Source organism: Moschus berezovskii, chromosome 3 (genome assembly GCF_049115385.1).
Source record: "Moschus berezovskii isolate FMDL1 chromosome 3, NW_MosBer_1.0, whole genome shotgun sequence".
NCBI classification, from domain to species: Eukaryota; Metazoa; Chordata; class Mammalia; order Artiodactyla; family Moschidae; genus Moschus; species Moschus berezovskii.
The window spans coordinates 111,630,205-111,657,600 of record NC_142462.1 but is presented as its reverse complement, the minus strand read 5'-3'; the positions used below and the strand labels follow the sequence as shown (position 1 = coordinate 111,657,600).

Sequence of the window (27,396 nt, the reverse complement as noted above, 5' to 3'; positions counted from 1 at the left end):
TTTGACTTCAAAGATTGATTTCTCAATTACAAGAAGTACAGGTTCAGTTGAGAAGTAATGTCACTATATTGTGAAATTTGTCACTGTTAAAAGTTTTACCTTCTGTGTGTCCTTGAGCTCTGATCCTATTTAAAAATAGAAATAGAATTTCTCTATTTACCTTCTGCAAAAGATTTTACAAGTCATTAGTCAGCTACAGAGAAGTAAATTTCATTTTCTCACTTTTAAATATAGCTTCTTTCCAAATGTGTAAGACTCAGTTTAGAACTCTGCCATTTGAAAAAGAATCAAAGTTAGCTGAATGAAGAGAAGGGTTGAGGTCAAAATCCAAAGAGCCTGAAATCAAAACATTACTGTAGTCCACAGGACACTGGGATCATTAAGCTCATGAGGATAAGAGAGAGGGTAGTATTATATAAGGGAACAAGATTGGGATTGGCATTAAGGGACCAGGATCTGGTCCCAGTTCTGATGGACTTTAAGCCTGACCAAGTAGTTCACTGGTTGTGGTCTAAGTTTTCTCTTTGGTGAAATGAGGTTATTGGGATATATAATTGCTAAGACTGATGCTAAAGATGAAGCTCCAATACGTTGGCCACCTCATGTGAAGAGTTGACTCACTGGAAAAGACTCTGATGCTGGGAGGGATTGGGGGCAAGAGGAGAAGGGGACGGCAGAGAATGAGATGGCTGGATGGCATCACCGACTCGATGGACATGAGTTTGAGTGAACTCCGGGAGTTGGTGATGGACAGGGAGGCCTGGCGTGCTGTGATTCATGGGGTCGCAAAGAGTTGGACACGACTGAGTGACTAAACTGAACTGAACTGAACTGAAGGTGGCTCAGTCACTAAAGAATCTGCCTGCAATGCAGGAGACCCAGGTTCGATCCCTGGGTTGGGAAGATCCTCTGGAGAAGGAAATGGCAACCCACTCCAGTATTTTTGCCTGGAGAATCCCATAGACAGAGGAGCCTGTCAGGCTATAGTCCATGGGGTCACAAGAGCTGAACACAACTTAGCAACTAAACCACCACCACCAGGTCACATCTTGGATGTGACCACAGAGGAAAGTCAATAAGGAAGGTGCTTCTAGAGAACAGAGCAGGGGCAGCCAGGTTGGCTGTGTAAAGAAATTCTGGTCACTGCAATGGCAGAGAGCCCTTGTTTTTCCTTTCCAGCAGGGCCTCATATACCTCATGGATAAGTGGTCAACTTTTTCAACTTTTTCAGTCTTTCCTTCCCTCAATGAAATTTTAAAGCTGTTGCTGATCTTCAGAAGTGTATAGTGGGTGTGTTGGTGGTGGTTAAATTAACAGTGAACCCATAGATTGAGAAAGTTCAAGGAAGGAGTGATTTGAACTAAAGGAATATATATCACACAAAAGTCCTGATCTTGGAGCTGACTTCAAAAACCTGACTATTCTCTCCAAAGAAAGAAAACCCGAAGGGTGGAGTGTAAGTTTTCAGTTGTACCTATTACTTTACATTATGTTGTGCAGAGATGTTTTCGTGACTGTGTGAATGGGAAGAAGGGTGTGCTGGATGCTGGGTAACTACAGTAGGGACTACAGTTAGTAGATTACATGTTGGTTTAACAAAGAAAGGTCAAAGTATAACTGTAAAGACATGATAGAACATGCATTGGATTATGAATCAAGAAACTTGGGATCCAGGCCTGAGAAGGATATACAGAATCGTTCTTGGCATTTGTTGGGCTAGGTCAGTACTATCTCATTTATGGTAACAAAACATCATTATATTTCGTGGTGCTAAGTAATGAGTGAACTTCCTGCACAGAGCTCTTTTCTCATGGTTGCCGAAGAGTGAAGCATAATCTTTCGACATCTGAACCTACCTTAAAAGCCATGGGTATTTCAATGATGTAAAGATCTACATAATCTAGCTGCAGGTCCTTGAGCGTCCTCTCCAGAGTTGGGCGGACCATCTCTGGGTCAAGATTTGTAGCCCACAGCTGAAAGAAAACGAGGGGGATAGTTAACATCCATGGTATTTTTTAAAATAATAATGCACCCCTTTAAAAATATTTTTAACTTTTTTTTTTTAACTGCATTGCACAGCACACAGGATCTCAGTTCCCTGACCAGGAATGGAATCCATGCTCCCTGCAGTCGAAGCATGGAGTTCTAACTATAGGACAGACAGGGAATTCCCCACCCCGGTAGTCTTTACACTCATATACATTGTATTCACTCATTTCATTTCACAGAAATATGTTTAAAATGCAGTGTCATCTGAGTATAGGATGAACTGATATAAGTCTTGATACCCAGAGTATAACTTGATCCAAATATAGTTCCAGAGATTTAAAGATCCACCTGAACCACAGAGAACTTAATTCAGCAATAAAGTCTTCCTCTGCCCTGTGCTAATTGCCAAACCCACCCTTAGCACTTTCATTTTTCCTCATTGTGTAATTAGGGAACATGTATCCAACTAGTGGTGCTGCCCTGGCCTGGTGCTTTATTTTCATTTCATTGATAGAAGGTATGACTCATCTGAGTAAGAAAGGTGGTTGTGTACGTGACTTCACCAAGGCTTCACACTGTGATGGGTGGTGTAGATGCTGGTGAAATTTTAAATTCTTGTAAAGGTTTAGATCCCTTTTGATAGCTCTTTTGTTCCCATTTGGTCCACTTCCTTATTTCCCCAGGAAAATTCTGCCAATCCCTAACAAGAAATTACTCAATATAAACTGGTGATGTCACCAAAATGGTGGCATGGGAGACTCCTTTGTTGGAGATCTTTGTCCTCCAAAATGATCATCAGTTAAACAGCTATTCATGAATTAAAAATCAATAAAAATGTTGGTCAAAGATGCCAACTCCCTGTTACAAGTGAGTTCTGGGGATCTAATGAATAGCATGGTGATTATAGTTAGTAATACTTTTGCTAAGAGAATAAATCTTCAATGTTTTAATCACAAAAAATAATGGTAATTATGTAATGTGATAGAGGTGTTAGCTAATTTACAATGGTGGTAACCATCTTGCAGTATGTAATTGTATCAAATCAATGTGTTGTACACTTACACTTATATAGTGTCATACATCAGTTATATTTCAATAAAGCTGAAAAGGTAGATAAAAGGCAAGTAGACAGTTTAACATGTATAAGAAAAAAGAAAAATTACTCAGTCTCTAAAGTGCTAAGTAATGAAAAATTAGGCCTTGGGTTATCAGAACTGAGCATGTATACCCTTGAGGTCTGTGAAACTTAGGGTACTGAGGGGTACTCAGAACCTCAGGATAAATGAGTATATTTTCTTGGAGCATCAAATTTGCTCACATTTTTTTTTTGGATAAAAATAAACTTTTGAATTTCTGTACACGTTTGCCACAAGTAAGGGCAAGCAAAATTGGTAAAAATTTTTTCCTTTGTTGAACAATAATTTTTTTCTTGCAGTCAAAGCACAGAAAAGAGAAAACAATGCAAGAGTAGTGAAAAATGTCTTTTTGTTTTTAATGTGGGTCTTTTTTGTATATTATTGACATCCCATCTAATTGAAAAGTCTGTTTTATATATTTTAATCTATCTTTATTCAACAGTTCCAGATACTCTTTAAGTGCTTTGTTAATGTTAACTCATAGCAACCTTATGAAATGGGCAATTTAATTCAGTTCTTTTTCAGTGTGATAGGTATTGCAATGACTTTAACTGTTTACCAGGGAGATAAAAAGGAAAGTGTTTTTTGTTTTTCATTTGTAACTTGAAAAATATTTCCATCTTTGGCTCATGGCCTTAGGATATGAGTTCATGTTTATTATTCCCCAGAAACTCTTGGTGAGTTCTCATGAGAGACTCTGTAATAACAAAATCTTTAGGAATCAGATTGTAAAGCTGTAATAAAGTGAAAAGCTTCAGGCTGGTATTTTGGGACAGTGGTTCTACATGGCCCCTTGAAGTCATAGCCCGTAAGTGGCTGGTGACTTGGGGAACTGCAGGCTCCCAGAGAGCTTGGAAAGGAGTTGGGAGAAGGGGTTCTGGGCAGTGAGTGAAGTCTGAAGCACCATTTTGTTCTCTTTAGAAAACTTAGGAGAATTGTATTATAAGTTCTCTAAAGTTATTAAGTTTCATTCCTTCAAGGCTGCCTGGAAATATGTATTCAATATTTCCACTGGCTCTCATCATGGTACTTTATATTTCTGATTGCTGTTTGACGGATAGTGATTTCTAACTATCATCAGTTGGAGATTTCAATTTCTCAAAATATGGTATATCCGTTCAATGGAATATTATTTGGCTATAAAAAGAAATGAAATACTGATAAATGTTACAACGTAGATGAAAGTAGAAAACATAATAAGAGAAAGGAGCTACACAGAAAAGAATACATATTGCACAAATCCTTTTGTATGAAATGTCAAGAATAGGAAAACTAGAGAGAAATAAAGTAGATCAGTGTTGCCAGTGACTAGGGGAGAGGGATAAATGGGAAGTGATTACTAGTAGGTGAGGGGTTTCTTTTTGGAGTGATAAAAATATTCTGGAAAAAGTATTGGTCATGGTTGTACAACTCTGTGAATATACTAAAAAGCACTGATTTTACATGGTGAGCTTTATGGTACATGAATTATATCTCAAAAAATTAGTGATCTATGGACGAACAGGCATATACAGAAGAAAAAGACTACCTATTTTAAAGAAAGAAGTTGTGACAAATGCTTATTGTAATATGAACCACTTCCTCATGTCCCTTTACTCCTCAAATCTACTTTCGTTGTAGGTATGGCTCTTCCATATTGTCTTAAATCAATGCCCAAGTGTGAAGAAAGAACTTTGCCCTAACTTTAAGGGACTATTTAGTCCCTAAATTCTTGGCAAGATTGAGGGATTTGCCAGTTCAGAATTCATTCTTTGGGACACCCCTGATGGTCCAGTAGTTAGGACTCTGTACTTCCATTGCAAGGGGTGTGGGAAACTAAGATCCCACAAGCTGGTAGCTTGGTGAGTTTCTCCAGCAGGGAAAAGTGACATCAGGCCCAGCATGTAGGTGAAGGGAAGTCTCACCTTTCCGCAGTAGAAGATATCCTCTCTCCGCACTTTTCCTTCTGCTATCTTCTCCCTGATGGCCTCCCCCACTTCATGCTCGTTCTGGTAGAGGTAGGCCCCATCAATGTGCCGGTACCCCGTGTCGATGGCAATCTTCACTGATGTTGCACAGGACCCCTTAGGAGTCTAAAATGACAGGGAATTGGGATGGGGCAGAAGAGAAATACGTCTTTCATTTAATCATTCTTAATCTTGCTCCTTAGAAGAAAAGTTATGACCAACCTAGATAGCATATTAAAAAGCAGAGACATTATTTTGCCTGCAAAGGTCCGTCTGGTCAAAGCTATGGTTTTTCCAGTAGTCATGTACAGATGTGAGAGTTGGACTATAAATAAAGCTGAGCGCTGAAGAATTGATGGTTTTGAACTGTGGTGTCGGAGAAAACTCTTTGAGAGTCCTTTGGACTGCAAGGAGATCCAACCAGTCACTCCTAAAGGAAATCAGTCCTGAATATTCACTGGAAGGACTGATGCTGAAGCTGAAACTCCAAAACTTTGGCCACTTGATGTGAAGAACTGACTCATTGGAAAAGACTCTGATACACGGAAAGATTGAAGGCAAGAGAAGGGGATGACAGAGGATGAGATGGTTGGATGGCATCACTGACTCAATGGACATGAATTTGAGTAAGCTCTGGGAGTTGGTGATGGACAGGGAGGCCTGGCATGCTGCTGTCCATGGGGTCACAAACAGTCGGACATGACTGAGCGACTGAACGGAACTGAACTGAATCAGGACACTTGGCACATACATTGTTTTATAGCAAACATGACAAATTGCCAATTCTATGCTGTCGTGACTAGAAGATGGAGTCTGAAAACTGGAGAAATTCACCTATCAGGTTGCTTCCAACCCTTAATGGAAGATTCATCCATCCCAGGGCTGCCCTTAGCTTTGCAGCTTCAGAAATGTAACTTGACCAATTGTTTCCAAAGACAAGAGATTTCACAGTAGTCCTGTTGTGAGTGTGTGTGTATTAGCTGCTAAGCTGTGTTTGAATCTTTGCAACCCATGGACTATAGACCACCAGCTATTCTTGTCCAAGGGATTCTCCAGGCAAGAATACTGGAGTAGGTTGCCATTTCCTTCTCCAGGAGATCTTCCTAACCCAGGGATCAAACCTGAGTCTCCTGCATTAACCATTTGAGCCACCAGGGAAGCCCAGTCCTGTTATAGGAGGGCACAAGTTCATTGAAGAAGGCTCGATTATAAGTTAAAGTCATGGGTAAAAAAAACTGAGATACATCCACGGACAGGAATACCACTCAGTAAAAAGAAGGAATGAACTATTGTTACACATAACAACATGGATGAATATCAAAATAATTATACCAGAAGTCAGACAAAAAAAGAATAAATACTTCCTGATTCTATTTATTAAAATACTAGAAAATGAAAACTAACTTATAGTAACAGTCACAGGTCAGCAATTGCCTATGGTAGTGGGTAGGGTCTGTGGGCATGAATCAATCATAGGGAGGGAAAACAAGGGAGCTCAAAGAAGCTTGCAGTGATGATATGTTTACTGTCTTGATTATGGTGGTGGCTTCACAAATATATACATGTGTCAAACTCATCAAACTGTACACTTTAAATATGTGTGGTTTATTATATGTCAATTATACCTCAGTAGAGCTGGGATAAAAAGATTGTCAGGGGCGTGTTAAACATTTTTCAAGACACATTTTCATCAAATTTGGCAGCCAAAGCTTTGTTCATTTCATAAAACTGCATGAAGAATAAGACAGGATATTCAGGACCCCCTAACCTGACATATTCTTAGCACTTGATGTGTAAGTTATTTATTTTTCAAATCACATTTAAATATACAAGAGTGTGCTTCATTTACATTTTTTCTTAATGAGAAATGAAGGACTTGATGGAGACTTTGCTTAAGACAAACAACTAATCTCATCAAGTTAAAATTACAAGTCCTATTTTAGGTTTTGTATAGGGGAGAGGCGTAATGCTATTTGTAGATTTTTATTGAGATATTCAGATGATAGTCAGAGTTTATCATCATATTCAGATGATGATCATTCACATCTCATTCACAAATGTTGAAGACTACTTGTGCTTGTGTCTGTATTTTCAGGGTTCTAGCCAAATGCTTGATAATGTCATATCAGACAACTGTTGATTTGTTGTACAATGAATGAGACCAGGAATCTCTTGTATATCTAGTGACTTTATAGTTCTGCGCTGGAAACAGAAAGCGTTGGGAGCATAAACTATTTTCTTCCCCTGTTTCAGTTAAAAGCCATTACTACTAACGTAAGAGGATATGAAAAATGAACCAGTTGGCTACACAGATGGTATTAGGAAAAAAGAATTCATAGTCACAAATGTAAAATAGTTGGGAAAGGGAGACACTTTTCAGGAATGTTAGAAACACATCTTGGGTGACTTAACAACATGATCAATACAACTTGAACAGAAATTAAGCCCAAACCCCCCAAGCTGTAAAACGAGGTGTCATGGATGACAACTGTGACAACAAAAGCACGGTGGGAAGGGGAGGGCCCAGGTGGAATCAGAAATTTACTGGGAAAAAAGTAAAAATACTGCTCTCTTTCTTGGGTGTATATGTAGTACTAACAAAAAAGGCTAAAGTTCAATATGAAAGAGTAAGTTATCTCAGACATATATCACTGAGATTCTGTGTGTTAGAACTGATAGTTTAAGTATGAAAAGTGAAAGTGAAAAGCGTTAGTCGCTCAGTTGTGGCTGACTCTATGTGACCCCATGGACTGTAGCCCACCAGGCTCCTCGGTCCATGGAATTCTCCAGGCAAGAATACTGGAGTAGGTTTCCATTCCCTTCTCCAGGGCATCTTCCCGGCTCGGGTATTGAACCCAAGTTTCCTGCATTGTCAAGCAGATTCTTTACCACTGAGCCACCAAGTATACAGCTAAACTAAATTTAATACAAGGGGAAAAGCCCAAAACAATGCATATTGAAATATATGGTTGTATTTTCTTTAAAACATTTTAAAAAATTTATTTGGCTGTGCTAGATCTTAGTCACAACACGTGTGATCTTAGATCTTCATTGTGGCATGTAGGATGCTTGGTTGCGGGATGCTTGGTTGTGGCATGCAGACCCTTAGTTGCAGCATGTGGGACCTAGTTCCCTAACCAGGTACCGAACCCAGGCCCCCTGCATTGGGAGCACAGACTCTTAGCCACTGAACCACCAGGGAAGTCACTGTATGATTGTGTTTTCAAAGATTAACCCAAGAAAAGAAACATTTAGAATAAAGAAAGGGTAAATGACAAGGGCTAAGGTAGGAGTGTGGAACTGATTCAGCCTGAGTAATATATGGCTGGTGCTTTTTAAAAATAAAGATATGGCACAGCAGCAGGTTACAGTAGTGAAAAGTTTGATTATTCAGGTATCATTAAAGAGCCTTTTCTAAAATATCTTTACTTGCTAAAAATATTTTGTTAGATGGCAGAAGCAGCAGTGAGGTGAATTACTATTTTGGACTTAATTCTAATCAACATGAAGGAAATGTTTGGAAATGTGGATGTGATAAAAGTATTAATACTTCTCTGTAGGTCTTAAATGTAGCATAAGAGAATTCCATGTAAATTAAGACAGATTCTCTGGGAGAAATTAATTTTAGGGAAAAATAAGAAAGCTCAAATAGAATACAATGTTTGTAGACTCAAATAAGTGATAAGATCAAAGAATTTAAAATACAAAAAAACTGACTCCATACATAAGAACACTCCTAGTAAAATAAGAAATCTGTTTTCTGAAACGGACAGCAGCACCTTTTATCGACTTAAGAAAGCGGGCAGTCCAGTAAGGATGATGTGTGACATACCCTAGGTCAACGTCCATCATCCGGTGTGGTGTGACCCACAAGTAGAATACAGGAGTCTGAAAATCCAACAGGCTTAGCATCACTCCCTTTGATGCCATTTAGAAAATGTGTGATTCCTATCCCTGAGTTTTAGGCTATGTGGATCCTAGTTTCCAGGGGCAAACCAGGCTCCTTATTTCTAGAGTTTAGCATTCAAGGTGAAAAGCTGCCATTCTGGCAGGGATGAGTGAGTTTTAAAATCGAAGGCAGTAGGGCTCCTCCATATTTACCCAGTGGGACAGGGAAAAAAGTGTTCAGCACCCAGGTCAATGATACCAGTTCAGTTCAGTCGCTCAGTTGTGTCCGACTCTTTGCGACCCCATGAACCACAGCACGCCAGGCCTCCCTGTCCATCACCAACTCCCAGAGTTCACTCAAACTCATGTCCATCAAGTCGGTGATGCCATCCAGCCACCTCATTCTCTGTCGTCCCCGTCTCCTCCTACACCCAATCGCTCCCAGCATCAGAGTCTTTTCCAGTGAATCAACTCGTCGCATGAGGTGGCCAAAGTATTGCAGTTTCAGCTTTAGCATCAGTCCTTCCAAAGAACACCCAGGATCGATCTCCCCTAGAATGGACTGGTTGGATCTCCTTGCAGTCCAAGGGACTCTCAAGAGTCTTCTCCAGCACCACAGTTCAAAAGCATCAATTCTTCGGCGATCAGCTTTCTTCACAGTCCAACTCTCACATCCATACATGACCACTGGAAAAACCATAGCCTTGACTAGACGGACCTTGGTTGGCAAAGTAATGTCTCTGCTTTTTAATACGCTATCTAGGCTGGTCATAACTTTCCTTCCAAGGAGTAAGTGTCTTTTAATTTCCTGGCTGCAATCAGCATCTGCAGTGATTTTGGAGCCCAAAAAAATAAAGTCTGACACTGTTTCCACTGTTTCCCCATCTATTTCCCAAGAAGTGATATACCCTTTCCCAATTTTGATAGTTAATGGACAATGACCTGAGTAAATGAGAAGGATAAGTTGACAAGAGACTCACACAATTCAGAGATGAGAATCTGGGTCATAATACCACATAAGCCACCTAGACCAGCAGAGATGTAGGCTAAGGGTGCAGAAATCTAGAATTGGGAGTCTCAGAGGGAGACAATAAGTATCAGTTGCAGCTTGAAGACAGCTTTAATTTTTTTTTTTTTTTAGCTGCACTGGGTCTTTTGTGGTGCACGGGCTTAGTTGCCCCATGGCATGTGGGATCTTCCCGACCCAGGGATTGAATCCGTGTCCCCTGCATTGACAGGTGGATTCTTAACCACCAGACCACCAGGGGAGTTCTGAAGACCGTCTTAGTGGCAGGAGTTGTAGTCAACTGATAACTTACCTCTTTAAAATTTTTTCCAGGAAAGAAACCAAACAATCCTGGAAGGGTTTTTCCCAGGGATGACCTTAGCACACAAAGCCAATAGGTTGTTGGCACCAGGGGTAGACTAGCGGTTGGCATGGGGTAGCCCCCAGAACAGAGGCACTCATTTCCTCGGCTGTTGGGAGTTCTGGCTGCTAATCATACATACCGATGCCCTCTATGGATGGTGCAAGTGTGTAAAAGCCTTGTCCCCTTGACTTAGTACAACTCTCTGGCACCATTCCCATTCCAGAGCTCTCTGTGGGGTTGATGAGCCACTGTATCACAGTTCAGCCCTCCCTTCTTCACAGACCTGCTTTTCTCACCCTTTTGCAGATCTGGTTCCTGAGACTACGCCCCAGTAAGCCTCCTGCATGCAAATTTCCTTCACCCAGAGGCTGTTTCCCAGAGTACCCAAACTAATACACTTGGGTAAAGGAGGATTTCTTAAACAAGCTAAAGAAAGTGCTAATAATAAATTAGAAGAGTGATAAATGTGACAGTATTAAAATTGAGAAACTCTGATCATCAAAGTCAAAATGAATTTGCTCAGTCGTGTGCGACTCTTTGCAATCCCATGGATCACCTGTCCATGGAATTTTCCAGGCAAGAGTACTGGAGTGGGTTGTCATTTCCTTCTCCAGGGTATCTTCCTGACCCAGGGATCAATACCAGGTCTCCCACATTGCATCGACGTCTGATCATCAAAAGACACTATTTAAAAAGGCAATTCAAAAGAAGTAGTTTTACATGACATAATTGATAAAGAACTCATATCTAGATATTTTAAAAATTCACCATATAAATAAAAAGAGAAAAATCCAATAGAGAATAATGCATAAAAGACATAACCACTTTGCAAAAAACATACAAATGGCTAATAAAATATGAAAAAATATGAAAAATTGACCATTTTTATGTACATAAGAAGATGCAAATTAAAACCACAATGAAAGATGATTTTACTCTTACTAAAGTTGCATAAATTAAAAAGACACCAAGTATTGGTGACAATGTGGAGCAAGAAGTTCACCCATGAATTCTTAGAGGGAATGTAAATTACTTATAACCACTTTGGAAATTGTCTATATTGATATTATCTACTAACACTGAAGATACTGATAGTCATACGGTGCATATCTTAGAGAAACTCATGTAGTTGTCCAATAAGATGTGTGTGAGACTCTTTGTAGCAATATTGTCTGTGAAAGCCTAAACTGGGAGCAATACAAATGCCCACCAATAGAATGCAGATACTGATATATTTTTTTAATTAAATATTATACAGCAATAAAAATGGCTGACGAAGCAATAACATGGTGAATCTTACAACATAATATTAGGAAAAAGAGGCAAATCAAAAAATAGTGCATTCAGTATGTTTCCATTTATAAGAAATCCAAAAACTGTCAAAATTTGAAAAGATATATGCACCCCTATCACCGACTCTGTGGACATGAGTTTGAGTGAACTCCGGGAGTTGGTGATGGACAGGGAGGCCTGGCATGCTGTGCTTCATGGGGTCACGGAGAGTCGGACATGACTGAGCGACTGAACTGAACTGATGTTCATCGAAGCATTTGTTACAATAGCCAAGATATGGAAACAACTTAAGTGCCCATCAACAGATGAATGGATAAAGATGTGGAAATATATATGTACAATGGAGTATTTCTCAGTAATAAACAAGGAATGAAATAATGCCATCTGCAGCAACATGCGTGGACCCAGAGATTACATGCTAAGTGAAGTAACTCAGACAAAGATATCTTATAATATCATGTATATGTAGAATCTAAAAAAATGACGCAAATGAACTTATTTACAAAACAGAAGTAGACTCACATACATAGAAAACAAAATTATGGCTACCAAAGGGAAAAGGGTTACCAAAGGGGAAAGGGGAGGTGGGATAAACTAGGAGTTTGAGATTAACATATAATAGTAGCAGTATAAAACAGATAACCAAAAAGGACCCACTGTATAGCACAGGAAACCATACTCAAGATCTTGTATATAATCTATATGAGAAAAGAATGGGAAAAAGAATGTATATCTTTATGTAAACTTTACTTTACACTTGAAACTAATGCAACATTGCAAATCAACTGTACTTCAATTAAAAAAATTTTTTTTCTGTTGTATGACCTTTAGAGAGAGTGAAGATGGCAGAGGAGTAGGAGGACGTAGAGTTCATCTCTCCCTACAAGGGCATCAAGAATACATCTACAAATTGAACAGTCCTCACAGAGCACCTGCTGAACACTCACAGAGGACCTCAGACACCTAAAGGGACAAGAAAGATCCCTAAATAACCAGGTAGGATGAAAGAAAGAAGGGAAAAGGGAAAGGAGAGGGGACGGGTTGGGAAGCTGCACCCCTGGGGGGAGCTGAAGGACAAGAGAAGTTCCCACACCTAGAGAAGCCCCCTCACTGGTGGGGAGATCAGTTGGGATGGAAGGGGAGCTTTGGGGGCTACCAGAGGAGAACACAGCAAATGATCTGTGGCAGACATTACTCTACCAACAAAGGTCTGTCTAGTCAAGGCTATGGTTTTTCCAGTAGTCATGTATGAATGTGAGAGTTGGACTATAAAGAAAGCTGAGCACTGAAGAACTGATGCTTTTGAACTGTGGTGCTTGAGAAGACTCTTGAGAGTCCCCTGGACTGCAAGGAGATCTAACCAGTCCATCCTAAAGGAAATCAGTCCTGAATATTCATTGGAAGGACTGATGCTGAAGCTGAAACTCCAAACCTTTGGCCGCCTGATGCAAAGAACTGACTCATTTGAAAAGACCCTGATGCTGGGAAAGATTGAAGGCAGGAATAGAAGGGGACAACAGAGGATGATATGATTGATGGCATCACCAATGCGATGGACATGAGTTTGAGTAAACTCCAGGAGTTAGTGATGGACAGAAAAGCCTGGCGTGCTGCAGTCCATGGGGTCGCAAAGAGTCGGACACGACTGAGCGACTGAACTGACGGAGGCAGGACAGGCTGAGACCTGCAGGTGGCCGGTGCCGCAGCCCTGCGTGCCCCAGCCTGAGAGATGTGTTGCCAGCGCACATGAGGGCTGGTACTAAACGGGGGTTTGGTGAGCAGACCTGGGGAGAGCACTGCTCTTGGCTGTGAGGAGACAGCCTAAGGGGATGGGAGTGAAAACGCTTGTGGAGGAAACGCAGACCACTGTAGAAGTGAAGCACCGTTGTTAAGTGACACGCAAGAGGTGGGACCACCACTGCAGCCTCTCTCCCCACACGTGGCCCTTGCCTCCCTGGGCACTAAGAAAGGCTTCCTTCCTGTGACCCTGGCCACCACTGCATCTGCACTCCCCTCCTCACCAAGGCTGACTTATGTGCACCAGGACAGCCTCGGGAGCGTACCCCTTGGGTGGTTCACATGTGGGGATGGTGCTCAAACTATAGCTGAGCCCCAAGGGCTATGCAACTAAGGAAGAAAAGCTGAAATCTCTTCTCACAACTGCAGAAACTGCAAATTGACACCCCTGAGACCAGCTTTGTAGGTTCAGTGCCTGCAGAACTTCTAAACAGACAACGAAGGCTCCTGTGTCCAAGAAGGGCCTAGGTTTAGCAGCTGTAGACTTTGTGGGCACTTTAGCAGGGGGCTTGGGCCAGGCCAGAGTCTGAGCTGCCTCCATAGTGCCCACAGAGGGCCAAATCCATGATTACTGCAACCTGGGAGCTGACTTCAGAGGATCTGGGCTGGCGGAACAACATCTGAGAGACACAAGGCCAACTGCTGGCATAGCCATGGTTAAGGTGGGGCTGAAAGCAGTACCAAGTGTGTAATCTGAGAGCTTGCACAACAGGTGAAAGGTGACACAGCAGAGCACACCCATATGTGGCCAGCTCCAGAGGAGGCATACTCAGTGACTTCTCTCCCACTGGGAGTGCTCCACTTCTGCCTCCCTCACACTGCAGATCAGAAATACAACCAAGAAACAGATCTGGGGGGAGTGGCCTCTACTACAACAACTAGGGAGCAGACCCCACCTTGACAGAGGAGGGACAACCACAGAGCAAAGGGGAGGCCCTGATCGATACCCAGTATAGCTCTGGTCACCACAACATCAGACACACGCAGATATCTATACTAAAAACAACCCTCTCACCAAAAAGTATTAAACCCTTGCAGGCTGCACATGGATGCTGCCACATAAAAATAGCCCTCCGTGACAGTCAGAGAGTTTAGTATTAGGAGAAAGAACCCCATGAGTGTTTAGCTGTGAAGGCCAGTGAGACTTGAATTCAAGAGCTCCAAGGGGCTAGGGAAACAGAAACTCCACTCTTGGAGGGCAAGAAACAGTGACAGACTTTATTTTCTTGGGCTCCAAAATCACTGCAGATGGTGACCGCAGCCATGAAATTAAAAGACACTTGCTCTTTGGAAGGAAAGTTATGACCAACCTAGCAGAGACATTACTTTGCCAACCAAGGTCCGTCTAGTCAAGGCTATGGTTTTTCCCGTGGTCATGTATGGCTGTGAGAGTTGGACTGTGAAGAAAGCTGAGCACCAAAGAATTGATGCTTTTGAACTGTGGTGCTGGAGAAGACTCTTGAGAGTCCCTTGGACTGCAAGGAGATCCAACCAATCCATTCTAAAGGAGATCGATCCTGGGTGTTCATTGGAAGGACTGATGCTAAAGCTAAAACTCCAATACTTTGGCCACCTCATGCAAAGAGTTGATTCACTGGAAAAGACTCTGATGCTGGGAGGGATTGGGGGCGGGAGGAGAAGGGGATGACAGAGAATGAGGTGGCTGGATGGCATCACCGACTCGATGGACATGAGTTTGAGTGAACTCCGGGAGTTGGTGGACAGGGAGGCCTGGCGTGCTGTGATTCATGGCGTCGCAAAGAGTCGGATACTACTGAGCGACTGAACTGAACTGAACTGCACTGCACTGAGACAGTATATCAAAAAGCAGAGACATTACTTTGTTGACTTAAGTCCAAATAGTAAAAGCTATGATTTTTCCAGTAGTCATGTCTGGATGTGAAAGTTGGCCCATAGGAAGGCTGAGCACCAAAGAAATGATGCTTTTGAACTGTGGTGTTGGAGAAGACTCTTGAGAGTCCCTTGGACAGCAAGAAGATCAAACCAGTCAATCCTAAAGAAAATCAGTCCTGAATATTCATTGGAAGGTCTGATGCTGAGGCTGAAACTCCAATACTTTGGCCACCTGATGTGAAGATATGATTCATTTGAAAAGACCCTGATGCTGGGAAAGATTGAAGGCAGGAAGAGAAGCGGACGACAGAGGATGAGATAGTTGGATGGCATCACTGACTGATGGACATGAGTTTGAGCAAGCTCTAGGGTGTGGTGAAGGACAAGGAAGCCTGGCATGCTGCAGTTCATGGGGCCACAGAGTTGGTAACTGAACAACAACCACTCTTGGAGGGCACACACAAGGCCTGACGTGCACTGGGACCCAGTACAAAGCAGCACCCCCATGAGAACCTGGGCAGACCTACACAGGGGTCTTGGAGGGTCTCTTGGGGAGATGAAGGTAGACTATAACTCACTGCTGGGGCAAGGACACTGGTAACAGAAGCCCCAGGGAATACTGATTGGGGTGAGCTCTCCTGAAATGTCTACATTTCAGCACCAAGACCCAGCCCCATCCATCAACCTGCATGCTCCAGTGCTGGAAAGCCTCAGGCCAAACAACCAACCAGGTAGGAACACAGCTCCACCCATTAGAAGACAGGCTGTACTGTCTTTTGAGTACTGAGCTCAGAGCCACCTCAAAACACACCCATTGACAAGTCCCTGCCCATCAGAAGAACAAGACCCAGTTCCACCAGCAGAGGGCAGGCACCTGGCCCTTCTACCAGGAAGCCTGCACAAGCCCCTAGACCAACCTGCTGCACCAGTGGGCAGTGGGACAGAAGCAAGAGGAACTAAGATCCTGCAGTCTATGGAAAGGAGACCAGAAACACAGGAAATTAGACAAAACAAGATGACAAATAAATATGTCGCAAGTGAAGGAATAAGATGACAACCCACAAGAACAACTAAATGAAGAGGAACCAGGCAATCTACCAGAAAAAAGTTGAATGACCTTTAGAAAGAAGCAAGAAAATAGTTGCCATTAGAGTTAGAAGACCAATTACCTCTTGAGGAAAGGAGGGCTCTGGACTGGAAAGGGCACTCAGAGGGTTTCTTTGGGTGGGTATATCTAATTTTGGATCTGTGTGGTGGTTACTCAGATGTTGGCTTTAAAAGTATTCCCCTATTTTAAAAAAATCTATGATAAACCATAATGGGAAAAAAATATTTAAAAGAATGTATATACATATATAACCAAATCACTTTGCTGTACAACAGAAATTGACACATTGTAAAACAACTATACTTCAATAAAAATAAATAACGAAGAAGTACTCACCCCTCTGTATATTTCAGATTTTTAAATGTTAAAATAAATAAGGAAGTAGGTCAGAAATAAAAGGTAAGTCACTCAGATAAACTCAAAACTTTAGATCCAAAGAATGTAGTAACCTGGGCATGGAACATTCATTTTTGTCCTTGGATCTACTTTTCATTCTCCTTTGTTTGGACCCAATTGGTAGCTGGAGCTTTGTAGAATCTACTCCATGATTTGTATCCTTCAGCCAGGTTATTTCTTTTCTAGGCTCCAGCCAAATTATTTTCTGCACAGCCACCAACCAAGTTCAATTTCTTATTACTTTTTGCCTGATTTATTATGGAAGCCTTCTCACTTGATCTCTGTATATTTCATCTCTGCTCATTTTAATCCATTTTAGCTTTGGCAGGTTAATAGCTTTGAAATATGAATCTACGTTTTTCTCCCTGGTATTTTTTTTTATTACCATCTACCTCAACCACCAAACCTTTTTTTTCTTTTTTTGTAGTTTGATGCTCAGTATTCATTGCCTCTGGAGAGGAATGACATAAAATGCAGAAGTTGGTTCTTAGTATTTGATTTCTAAGAGCCAGGGCTTCTGTGGCGGGAGTGAGTGTGAAGGGGTCACAAGTGCTACATGGAACTCAGGATATACACTCTACTAAAAGTAAAAACAAACCCCAGCTGAATTACTTTCTTTGACCCTTAAAATGCTAGCCCACATAGTGTTTTACAATAATATAAATGAGTTGCCATTACTTGAAAAATGTTAATTACTTTACAAAATTCTCTGAAAAATGTGAGAAGATCAGGCCACACTGAACTTTTGTGTATGAATGACAACTGGCTGTAGTGGAGAAATTGCCATGTTCGTTTAGAACAATGCATGAAATCCCTGGTACTTTATTTTGTCTTGTACCAACAGTCATCTCCTGAGAGATACGGGCATGTGTTTTTATTTGTTTTTTGTGTGTTTTGATTTTGTTTTGTTGCGAAGAAGAGAGGATTTCTTGCACTCATACATATACGTGTGCATGCGCAATCATCTCTGAATCTTTGCAACCCCCTGGACTGTAGCCCACCAGGCTCTTCTGTCTCTGGGATTCTCCAGGCAAGAATACGGAAGTAGGTTGCCATGCCCTTCTCCAGGGGACTTCCTGACTCTGGGACTGAAATCAAGCCTCCTGCATCTCCTGTATTGGCAAACAGATTCCTTACCACTGCTTGCACTCATATCTATTATCAAAATGGGAAAGCAGAACAAAGCTGAGAAACAGACTTGGATCTCCAAGACCATTTACTTATGGGTCCTGCCTCGTCCCTGGTCCCTTTAGGTAGAGATTGTGAAAACGGCCTCAACCCTGGCAAGGATTCTTTCATGGACCAACCTCTAATCAGGCTCCTTTGAACTCTTTTCCAACATGGACTTTCATACTTATTTCTGCTCTGTCCAAGTATAGCAAAAATTCTGCTGCGTCAGTTTAACCACACCGTTTCACCCTCTATATCTATTCACTCTTGATATGAAATCATATTTCTCATACTCCACTGTGCCCCAAGAAACACCTGGAATAACAGGCAAATTTGGCTTGCAGCGCGGGCTTCCCTGGTGGCTCAGAGGTTAATGCGTCTGCCTCCAATACGGGAGACCCGGGTTCGATCCCTGGGTCAGGAAGGTCCCCTGGAAAAGGAAACGGTAATCCATTCCAGTATTCTTGCCTGGAGAATCCCATGGATGGAGAAGCCTGGTTAGGCTACAGTCCACGGGGTCGCAAAGAGTCAGACACGACTGAGCGACGGAAAGGGATGGGAACGGAACAAAGCAGGGCAAAGGCTAATAGAGTTCTGCCAAGAGAACTCACTGGTCATAACAAACACCCTCTTCTTTGACCCTTAAAATACTAGCCCACAACAATGCCAACAACACAAGAGAAGACTGTACACATGGACATCACCAGATGGTCAACACTGAAATCAGATTTATTATATTCTTTGCAGCCAAAGATGGAGAAGCTCTATACAGTCAGCAAAAACAAGACCGGGAGCTGACTGTGGCTCAGTTCATGAACTCCTTATTGCCAAATTCAGACTTGAAGAAAGTGGAGAAAACCACTAGACCATTCAGGTATGACCTAAATCAAATCCCTTATGACTATACAGTGGAAGTGTGAAATAGATTTAAGGGTCTAGATCTGATAGACAGAGTGCCTGATGAACTATGGACAGAGGTTCATGACATTGTACAGGAGACAGGAATCAAGACCATCCCCAAGAAAAAGAAATGCAAAAAGCAAAATGGCTGTCTGAGGAGGCCTTACAAATAGCTGTGAAATGAAGAGAAGCCAAAAAGAAAGGAGAAAAGGAAAGATATACACATTTGAATGCAGAGTTCCAAAGAACAGCAAGGAGAGATAAGAAAGCCTTCTTTAGCAATCAGTGAAAAGAAATAGAGGAAAACAATAGAATGGGAAAGACTAGAGATCTCTTCAAGAAAATTAGAGATACCAAGGGAACATTTCATGCAAAGATGGGCTCAATAAAGGACAGAAATTGTATGGACCTAACAGAAGCAGAAGATATTAAGAAGAGGTGGCAAGAATACACAGCAGAACTGTACAAAAAAGATCTTCACGACCCAGATAATCATGGTGGTGTGATCCCTCAGCTAGAGCCAGACATCCTGGAATGTGAAGTTAAGTGGGCCTTAGGAAGCATCACTATGAACAAAGCTAGTGGAGGTGATGGAATTCCAGTTGAGCTATCTCAAATCCTGAAAGATGATGCTATGAAAGTGCTGCACTCAATATGCCAGCAAATTTGGAAAACTCAGCAGTGGCCACAGGACTGGAAAAGGTCAGTTTTCATTCCAATCCCAAAGAAAGGCAATGCCAAAGAATGCTCAAACTACTGCACAATTGCACTCATCTCACACGCTAGTAAAGTAATGCTCAAAATTCTCCAAGTCAGGTTTCAGCAATACATGAACCATGAACTTCCAGATGTTCAACCTGGTTTTAGAAAAGGCAGATGAACCATAGATCAAATTGTCAACATCCACTGGATCATGGAAAAAGCAAGAGAGTTCCAGAAAAAACATCTATTTCTGTTTTATTGACTATGCCAAAGTCTTTGGCTGTGTGGATCACAATAAACTGTGGAACATTCTGAAAGAGAAGGGAATACCAGATCACCTGACCTGCCTCTTGAGAAACCTGTATGCAGGTCAGGAAGCAACAGTTAGACCTGGACATGGAACAACAGACTGGTTCCAAATCGGGAAAGGAGTACGTCAAGGTTGTATATTGTCATCCTGCTTATTTAATTTATATGCAGAGTACATCATGAGGAACGCTGGGCTGGAAGAAGCATAAGCTGGAATCAAGATTGCCGGGACAAATATCAATAACCTCAGATATGCAGATGACACCACCCCTATGGCAGAAAGTGAAGAGGAAGTAAAGAGCCTCTTGATGAACATGAAAGAGGAGAGTGAAAAAGTTGGCTTAAAGATCAACATTCAGAAAACTAAGATCATGGCATATGGTCCCATCACTTCATGGCAAATAGAGAAACAGTGGAAACAATGGCTGACTTTATTTTTCTGGGCTCCAAAATTACTACAGATAGTGATTGCAGCCATGAAATTAAAAGATGCTTACTCCTTGGAAGGAAAGTTATGACCAACCTAGACAGCATATTAAAAAGCAGAGACATCACTTTGTCAGCTAAAGTCCATCTAGTCAAGGCTATGGTTTTTCCGGTGGTCATGTATGGACGTGAGAGTTGGACTATAAAGAAAGTTGAGTGCTGAAGAATTAATGCTTTTGAACTGTGGTGTTGGAGAAGACTCTTGAGAGTTCCTTGGACAGCAAGGAGATTCAACCAGTCCATCCTAAAGGAAATCAGTCCTGGGTGTTCATTGGAAGGACTGATGTTGAAGCTGAAACTCCAGTCCTTTGGTCACCTGATGGGAAGAGCTGACTCATTTGAGAAGACCCTGATGCCGGGAAAGATTGAGGGCAGGAGGAGAAGGGGATGACAGAGGATGAGATGGTTGGATGGCATCACCGACTCAATGGACATGGGTTTGGGTGGACTCAGGGAGTTGGTAATGGACAGGGAGGCCTGGCATGCTGTGGTTCATGGGGTTGCGAAGAGTTGGACACAATTGAGTGACTGAACTGAACTGAACTGTGTCCTAGGAGATGTCTAGTCACTCCCTCTTTTCAGCAAGAATCCTGTTAGGTTGGTTTAGCAAGAGTTGTTCCTTATTCCCCAGAGAAGGCAATGGCAACCCACTGCAGTATTCTTGCCTTGAAAATCCCATGGATGGTGGAGCCTGGTAGGCTGTAGTCTATTGGGTCACGAAGAGTTGGACATGACTGAGTGACTTCACGTTTGCTTTTCACTTTCCTACATAGGAGAAGGAAATTTCAACCCACTGCAGTGTTCTTGCCTGGAGAATCCCAGGGACGGGGGAGCCTGGTGAGTTGCTGTCTATGGGGTCACACAGAGTCAGACATGACTGAAGCGACTTAAGAGCAACAGCAGCAGTCCCTTATTCCCAAAGTTTCCTTTTAGTAATTTTGTACTCATGGACCCAGAGCCTACTCCTTGGTTATAAATTCTCACTTGCCCATGTATTCAGGGTTGACACCAATCTCTTCCTCACTGCAGAATTCTATCACAGCGTACCTGTGATGTTTTAGGCTCTTCCTTGTTTGGGGCTTCCCTGGTGGCTCAGGTGGTAAAGCGTCTGCCTGCAATGCAGGAGACCTGGGTTCGATCCCTGGGTTGGGAAGATCCCCTGGAGAAGGAAATGGCAACCCACTCCAGTACTCTTGCCTAGAAAATTCCATGGACTAAGGAGCCTGGTGGGCTACAGTCCGTGGGGTCGCAAAGAGTCAGACACGACTGAGCAAATTCACTTTCACTTTTCTTGGTTGGTACTTAAGGGCTTGGACTTCCCTGTCTCTGCCCTATGTGCAAAGCCTTTGACTCACTCTTCAGAGTGTGAAAATTGTTTGTAGCGACAGAAGTCTTAACCAGAGCCACCCAGGAAGGGGTACTGCCTCAGTTACAACCCTGTAACTGTTGTTACTTTCATCTTCAAACAAGTGCTGTCTCTCTAAAGCACTTCTGCTTTTCCTTATGTTTTATTTTTATGTGTATTTCCTTTTTCTGTCTTAAGTCACCCACAGACTTTAAATCCCTGTTTCTAACCCATAGCTTTCATCCCTGTGTTACTTAGAAAAATGTCTCGTACATTTGTTGCTCAGTCACTAAGTCAGTTTGTAAAGAATCCCCCTGCAATGCAGGAGACACCAGTTCGATTCCTACGTTGGGAAGATCCACTGGAGAAGGGATAGGCTACCCACTTCAGTATTCTTGGGCTTCCCTTGTGGCTCAGCTGGTAAAGAATCTGCCTTCAATGTGGGAGACCTGAGTTTGATCCTTGGGTTGGGAAGATCCCAGGGAGAAGGGAAAGGCTACCCACTCCAGTATTCTGGCCTAGAGTATTCAATGGGATGTATAGTCCATGTGGTTGCAAAGAGTCAGACATGACTGAGGGACTTTCACTAAGTTGTGTCCAACTCTTTGTGATCCTATGGATTGTAGCCCACCAGGCTCTTCTGTCCATGGTATTCCCCAGGCAAGAATACTGGTGTGGGTTGCCATTTCCTTCTCCAGGGGATCTTCCCAACCCAGGGATTGAACCTGTGTCTCTTGTTTGGCAGGAGGATTCTTTACCACTGAGCCACCTGGGAAGCCACTCATACATGGTTAGGCACACAAAAATCTTTACTGAATTATTGCCCATTTTCCGAAATACTTGCAGTTGGTCCTGGATTTGTGTCATTTACATACTTGGTAACATTCTTGAGTTTTATTTAAAGTTTTTGAAACACATTGGTTATTAACTCATGGGCCGATATGCATTAGAAAATCAAATTAATTTCTATCAAAACAGAAAAAAGAACAGGATTCAAAACTCTTGCCTATCAGACTTTCTCCAACGGAGATGTATAGAGAGAAGAAGAAGAGTGATCTATTGGGAGGCTATTATAGATGATCTCATCCCTGTATGAAAACATTCTGGGAGGCTGTCTTAGGGAAACAGTACAGAGATGATGTGTACATTTCAGTTTTCATTAGTGATCATCCAGTGAGGAAGTGCATAGAGAACTTGGTGCTACTAAATGTTCATTCCGTCTCAAATCCCCTGACTCTACAGGTATGAACAATCTTTATAAAAATTTGGGCATATTAAGAGAGAGAGAGAGAAAAAAAAGAGTCTTTGTAAATCAGGAGAAGCTGGGCTGGTTGGCCTCACACAACTGCATGGTAATGTTCCTCTGGACTGCTGCACTATACAGTTCCTACTGCCCGTGCAACAGTGCAGTCCCCTCTGGGCAGACGCCGGAGGAGAGCTTGCTGTTAAATCTTCTTTATCTCTGCCTTTCACCCCTGCGCCCACCCAGCCTTCCCTCAAGATAAGCTTAGATCTTTCCCTGGTGCCTGCTGCTCTCTAACTTCTGTATCAAAATGGAACAGGATCCCAGGACAAATATTGACTGAGTTGATTGCTAAGTCACTTCAGTTGTGTCTGACTCTGTGTGACCCCATAGACAGAAGCCCACCAGGCTCCCCCATCCCTGGGTTTCTCCAGGCAAGAACATCGGAGTGGGTTGCCATTTCCTTCTCCAATGTGTGAAAGTGAAAAGTGAAAGTGAAGTCGCTCAATCGTGTCCGACCCTTAGCGACCCCATGGACTGCAGCCTACCAGGCTCCTCTACCCATGGAATTTTCTAGGCAAGAGTACTGGAGTGGCTTGCCATTGCCTTCTCCGACTTGATTATATATACACAAATTGTAAAGGATTTCAGTTAACAGGTTACTTCAGCCTGTCATTCTCCTTCCATCTCTTGAGGGATGAAAGGTTTTGTAAAGAACCTCAGGCCCAATAAGGGGAGAAGACTGAATCTGGGCCTCAGATTGCAGCCCTTAGACTAAGAGTCTGACATTAAATCTAATACGATACTTTGATTTCCTGGGGACTGACTTGGGCACAGGTACCCCTATGTCTGCCTCATCAGTCCTGGGTTGGTGGTGAGGGAATTGTCAGTTGTGTGGCTTTGAACAGAATGTAAGGCGTGCTCTGGCTAAGAGATACCCTGCTCCCTGTCTCCTCCTCCCCCAAATCTTCCATGGTGGGTTGTGTTCTTCACCTATGAATTTTGTGAGACATAGGATTAGCTCTGTATTTCTGATCACAAATGTGGCTGGTGCATCACAGTATAGTATGCCACTAATGCCATATTCTCTAACTGCAGTATGGTTTTATCTTCTGAAGTCAGTTACAGCCCTCTTGGGGATGACACACAACTGCTTTTGAATGTCTCTAACCTGTAGCATTTAATATTACTAGACACATAGTAGGCACTTAATAATTTTTGTTGGTAAATGCAACACTTGAAGCCCCACTGAGTTTTAGGAGATAGGTAGAAAGATAGAATGATAGATGCACAAGTAAGGAGTCACATAATCGATAGGGGGTCATTGAAATGATTAAACAGAGGAGTTAAATAATCAGATTCATATCCTAGATCTATCATTCTACCCATCTGCCTAACTATCTATCTATCCATGTATTCATCCTAAGTACTTTCTGGATATATAGACCTACATACTTTCATATATAGAAATACACATAGAAAGTCATAAAAATATGCAGCCTTATTGATGTAACACATAACAGGCAATATAATATAGAGATTCAGAAGGTACAATCTGGGACCAAACTACATAGGTTCACAGTCTAGTTCTCTTCTTTAGGTTTGGGGGATTTTATTTTATATCTCAATGCCTCTGTTTTCTCATCTATAAAACAGGATAAAATAGTATTTCATAACGTTGTGAGGATTAAACCAGAAAACGCATGTACTCTAAAGTACTAGTTCCTGGCACATGGTTAGGTATTAAGAAAATTTAAGCTATTATTATTGTAAGCCTTTACATCTCCATGGTCTCTGATGCACACACACACACACAGGTGCACAGGCACACTCAGTTGTGTCCAACTCTGTAACCTTTTGGACTTGTAGCCTGCCAGGTTCCTCTGTCCATGGAATTTTCCGGGCAAGGTTACTGGAGTGGGTTGCCATTTCTTCTCTAAGGGATCTTCCGGACTCAGAGATCAAACTCGAGTCTCCTACATTGTAGGCGGATTCTTTACCACTGTGCCACCTGGGAAGCCATATATATATATATATATATATGCATCTCCTTTCACAAATTCATTCACTTAACAAGCATTAGCTGAACACCCAGCACATGCCAGACACTATACTGGGAGTATAGAGCTGAACAAGAAATGGTCTCTTTCCTAATGGATTTTACATTTTGTGGGGAAGATTGCAGAGAAGCAATGGTTACAATATAGTGTGATAACTGCTTCAATAGAGTTGAGCACAAAAAGGTTCCTGAACACACAGGAGGGGCAAGTTGTGGTGGCTGGGAGGTGGGTTTCTAAGAAGAGGAATCCTTCAGCTGAGTCTTGCAGGTTTAGTAAAAATTAACCAGCTCAGGAGAAAGGATGTTCCAGGTGGAAAGCGGCATGTTCAAGGTCATGGAGATAGGTGAGTTATTCAAGGAGCTATGTTTCACACGTGGGGAGAGGTGGAAGAGTGGTGGTAGATGCTGCTGAACTGACAGGTCTTGCTGCTGCTGCTAAGTCACTCCAGTCGTGTCTGCCTCTGTGTGACCCCATAAACGGCAGCCCACCAGGCTCCCCCATCCCTGGGATTCTCCAGGCAAGAACACTGGAGTGGGTTGCCATTTCCTTCTCCAATGTGTGAAAGTGAGAGTGAAGTCGCTCGGTCCTGTCCGACCCTTAGCGACCCTATGTATAGGTCTTGACTGAACCGTAAAGTCCAAGGTGCGAATAAGGAGTGTGTCCTCTACCCTGTAATTGATAGGGAGCCATACTGAGTGACTGAGCATGCACGCACACACGCACGCACATTGAAAAATTAAGCAGAGGCATGACGTAAGTAGATTGATAACCTTGTGCTTCTATGCTTCCCTCTCTATCTACAATGTCCTGCCTCAACTCTGCTTAACTTATACTTAGCTTAACAGAATTCATTCACTCAGGATCATTCAAATTTCAGTAGCATTTCTAGACATACTGCTCTTTATTCTGGTTCAGTTCAAGTCGGTTGCTCGGTCATGTCCAACTCTTTGTGATCCCATGGGCTGTAGCCTGCCAGGCTCCTCTGTCCATGGGATTTTCCAGGCAAGAATACTGAAATAGATAGCTGTTTCCTTTTCCAGGCGACCGTCCCAATCCAGGGATCGAACCTGCTTCTCTTATGTCTCCTGTATTGGCAGGTGGGTTCTTTACCACTGTGCCACCTGAGAAGCCCCTAGTGCTTCATATATGGTAGGTTTTCACTCTAAAAGTTTTGTTAGACTGAACTAAAAATTCTCAAATATGAACTTAAAGAAAATCATAAACCAAAAACTCAGAAATTTTATGTGCTTCAGTTCAATCTAATAATCAGTATTCAGGCTGAATTTTAGTAAAAGAAGCAGAAAGGTCCCATTCGTTAAGTCAAGATACTTTTAAATCATAAACCGGTTTAACCTCTGGCTCAGTACTCATTCAACCAAATAGCGTCCTTCAAGGTTCCATTCATTACTACAAAAATTAAATCAGTGAAGTCCATTCAAAATGAATGACAGATTATCCTTCAGGAAAGCGTTCATTTAAAAAAAAGAGGGAGAGAGGAGCTTACCGACGTAGGTTCCGAGTAGGTCCCAAGTCCGATGATAGGAATGCTGTTCCCATCACTTAGAGGTATGCGGTGATACACAGCGCTGAGGTGCATCTGGGAGAGTCTGAGGTTTCAAATTTGCAGAGATGATAGTGAACACCACAGAGCAGTCTTTTTGAGAAGGTGTGCTAATGCCTATTTAATCAAAGAAAGGAGAGCCGGAGGGAGGAGCGTGGGAGGGAAGAGATTTCTCAACCTGTTTAGTTTTTTTTTTTTTCAAGTTGTTCTGGAAATCCTAACTAAGGTTGTCCTTTGAACTTTTGAAAGGTATGTAGATAACAACCCATTGAGGTCTTATGCTTACGTCTCTACAAATAGTTGATTTTAAAGATGAAAGGAAGCAATCTCACTTCTGACAGTTAGGATGCTTCTGACAGTTAGGATGCTTTTGTTGGCAAGTAACAGACCTATCACAAATTCTTTTTAAAAAATTTATGGGCCTTAAGGCTAGCTCCAGGTGAGACTGCTGCTGCTGCTAAGTCGCTTCAGTCATGTCCGACTCTGTGTGACCCCATAGACAGCAGCCCACCAGGCTCCGCCATCCCTGGGATTCTCCAGGCAAGAACACTGGAGTGGGTTGCCATTTCCTTCTCCAATACAGGAAAGTGAAAAGTGAAAGTGAAGTTGCTCAGTCGTGTCTGACTCTTAGCGACCCCATGGACTGCAGCCTACCAGGCTCCTCCGTCCATGGGATTTTCCAGGCAAGAGTATTGGAGTGGGTTGTCGTTGCCTTCTCCACCAGGTGATACTAGAATAAGTTTTCCAGGACTTCCCTAGAGGTTCAAGCTAGCAGGACTGGGAAGGGGTTTGGAAATTTTATTACCTAGTTAAGTAGGAGGGCTTCCCAGGTGACTCAGTGGT

At 42.4% G+C, this 27,396-nt stretch overlaps 1 protein-coding gene across 3 annotated transcripts in view; it reads right to left on the bottom strand.

Moving 5' to 3' along the window:
• The window catches only part of AKR1D1 (aldo-keto reductase family 1 member D1), a 52,967-nt gene extending 26,378 nt beyond the window's left edge, over nt 1-26,589 (bottom strand). For 2 of the 3 annotated variants that reach the window (XM_055420283.2, XM_088832660.1), the window contains exons 1-3: nt 26,497-26,589; nt 5,030-5,197; nt 1,857-1,973 (exon numbers count right to left, since the gene is read on the bottom strand). In XM_055420283.2, coding sequence (XP_055276258.1) covers nt 1,857-1,973; nt 5,030-5,197; nt 26,497-26,589 — 378 coding nt within the window. The remainder of the gene's footprint in view (nt 1-1,856; nt 1,974-5,029; nt 5,198-26,496) is intronic. The other variant, XM_088832662.1, reaches the window with a different exon arrangement.
• Between the last annotated feature and the right edge of the window lie 807 nt (nt 26,590-27,396).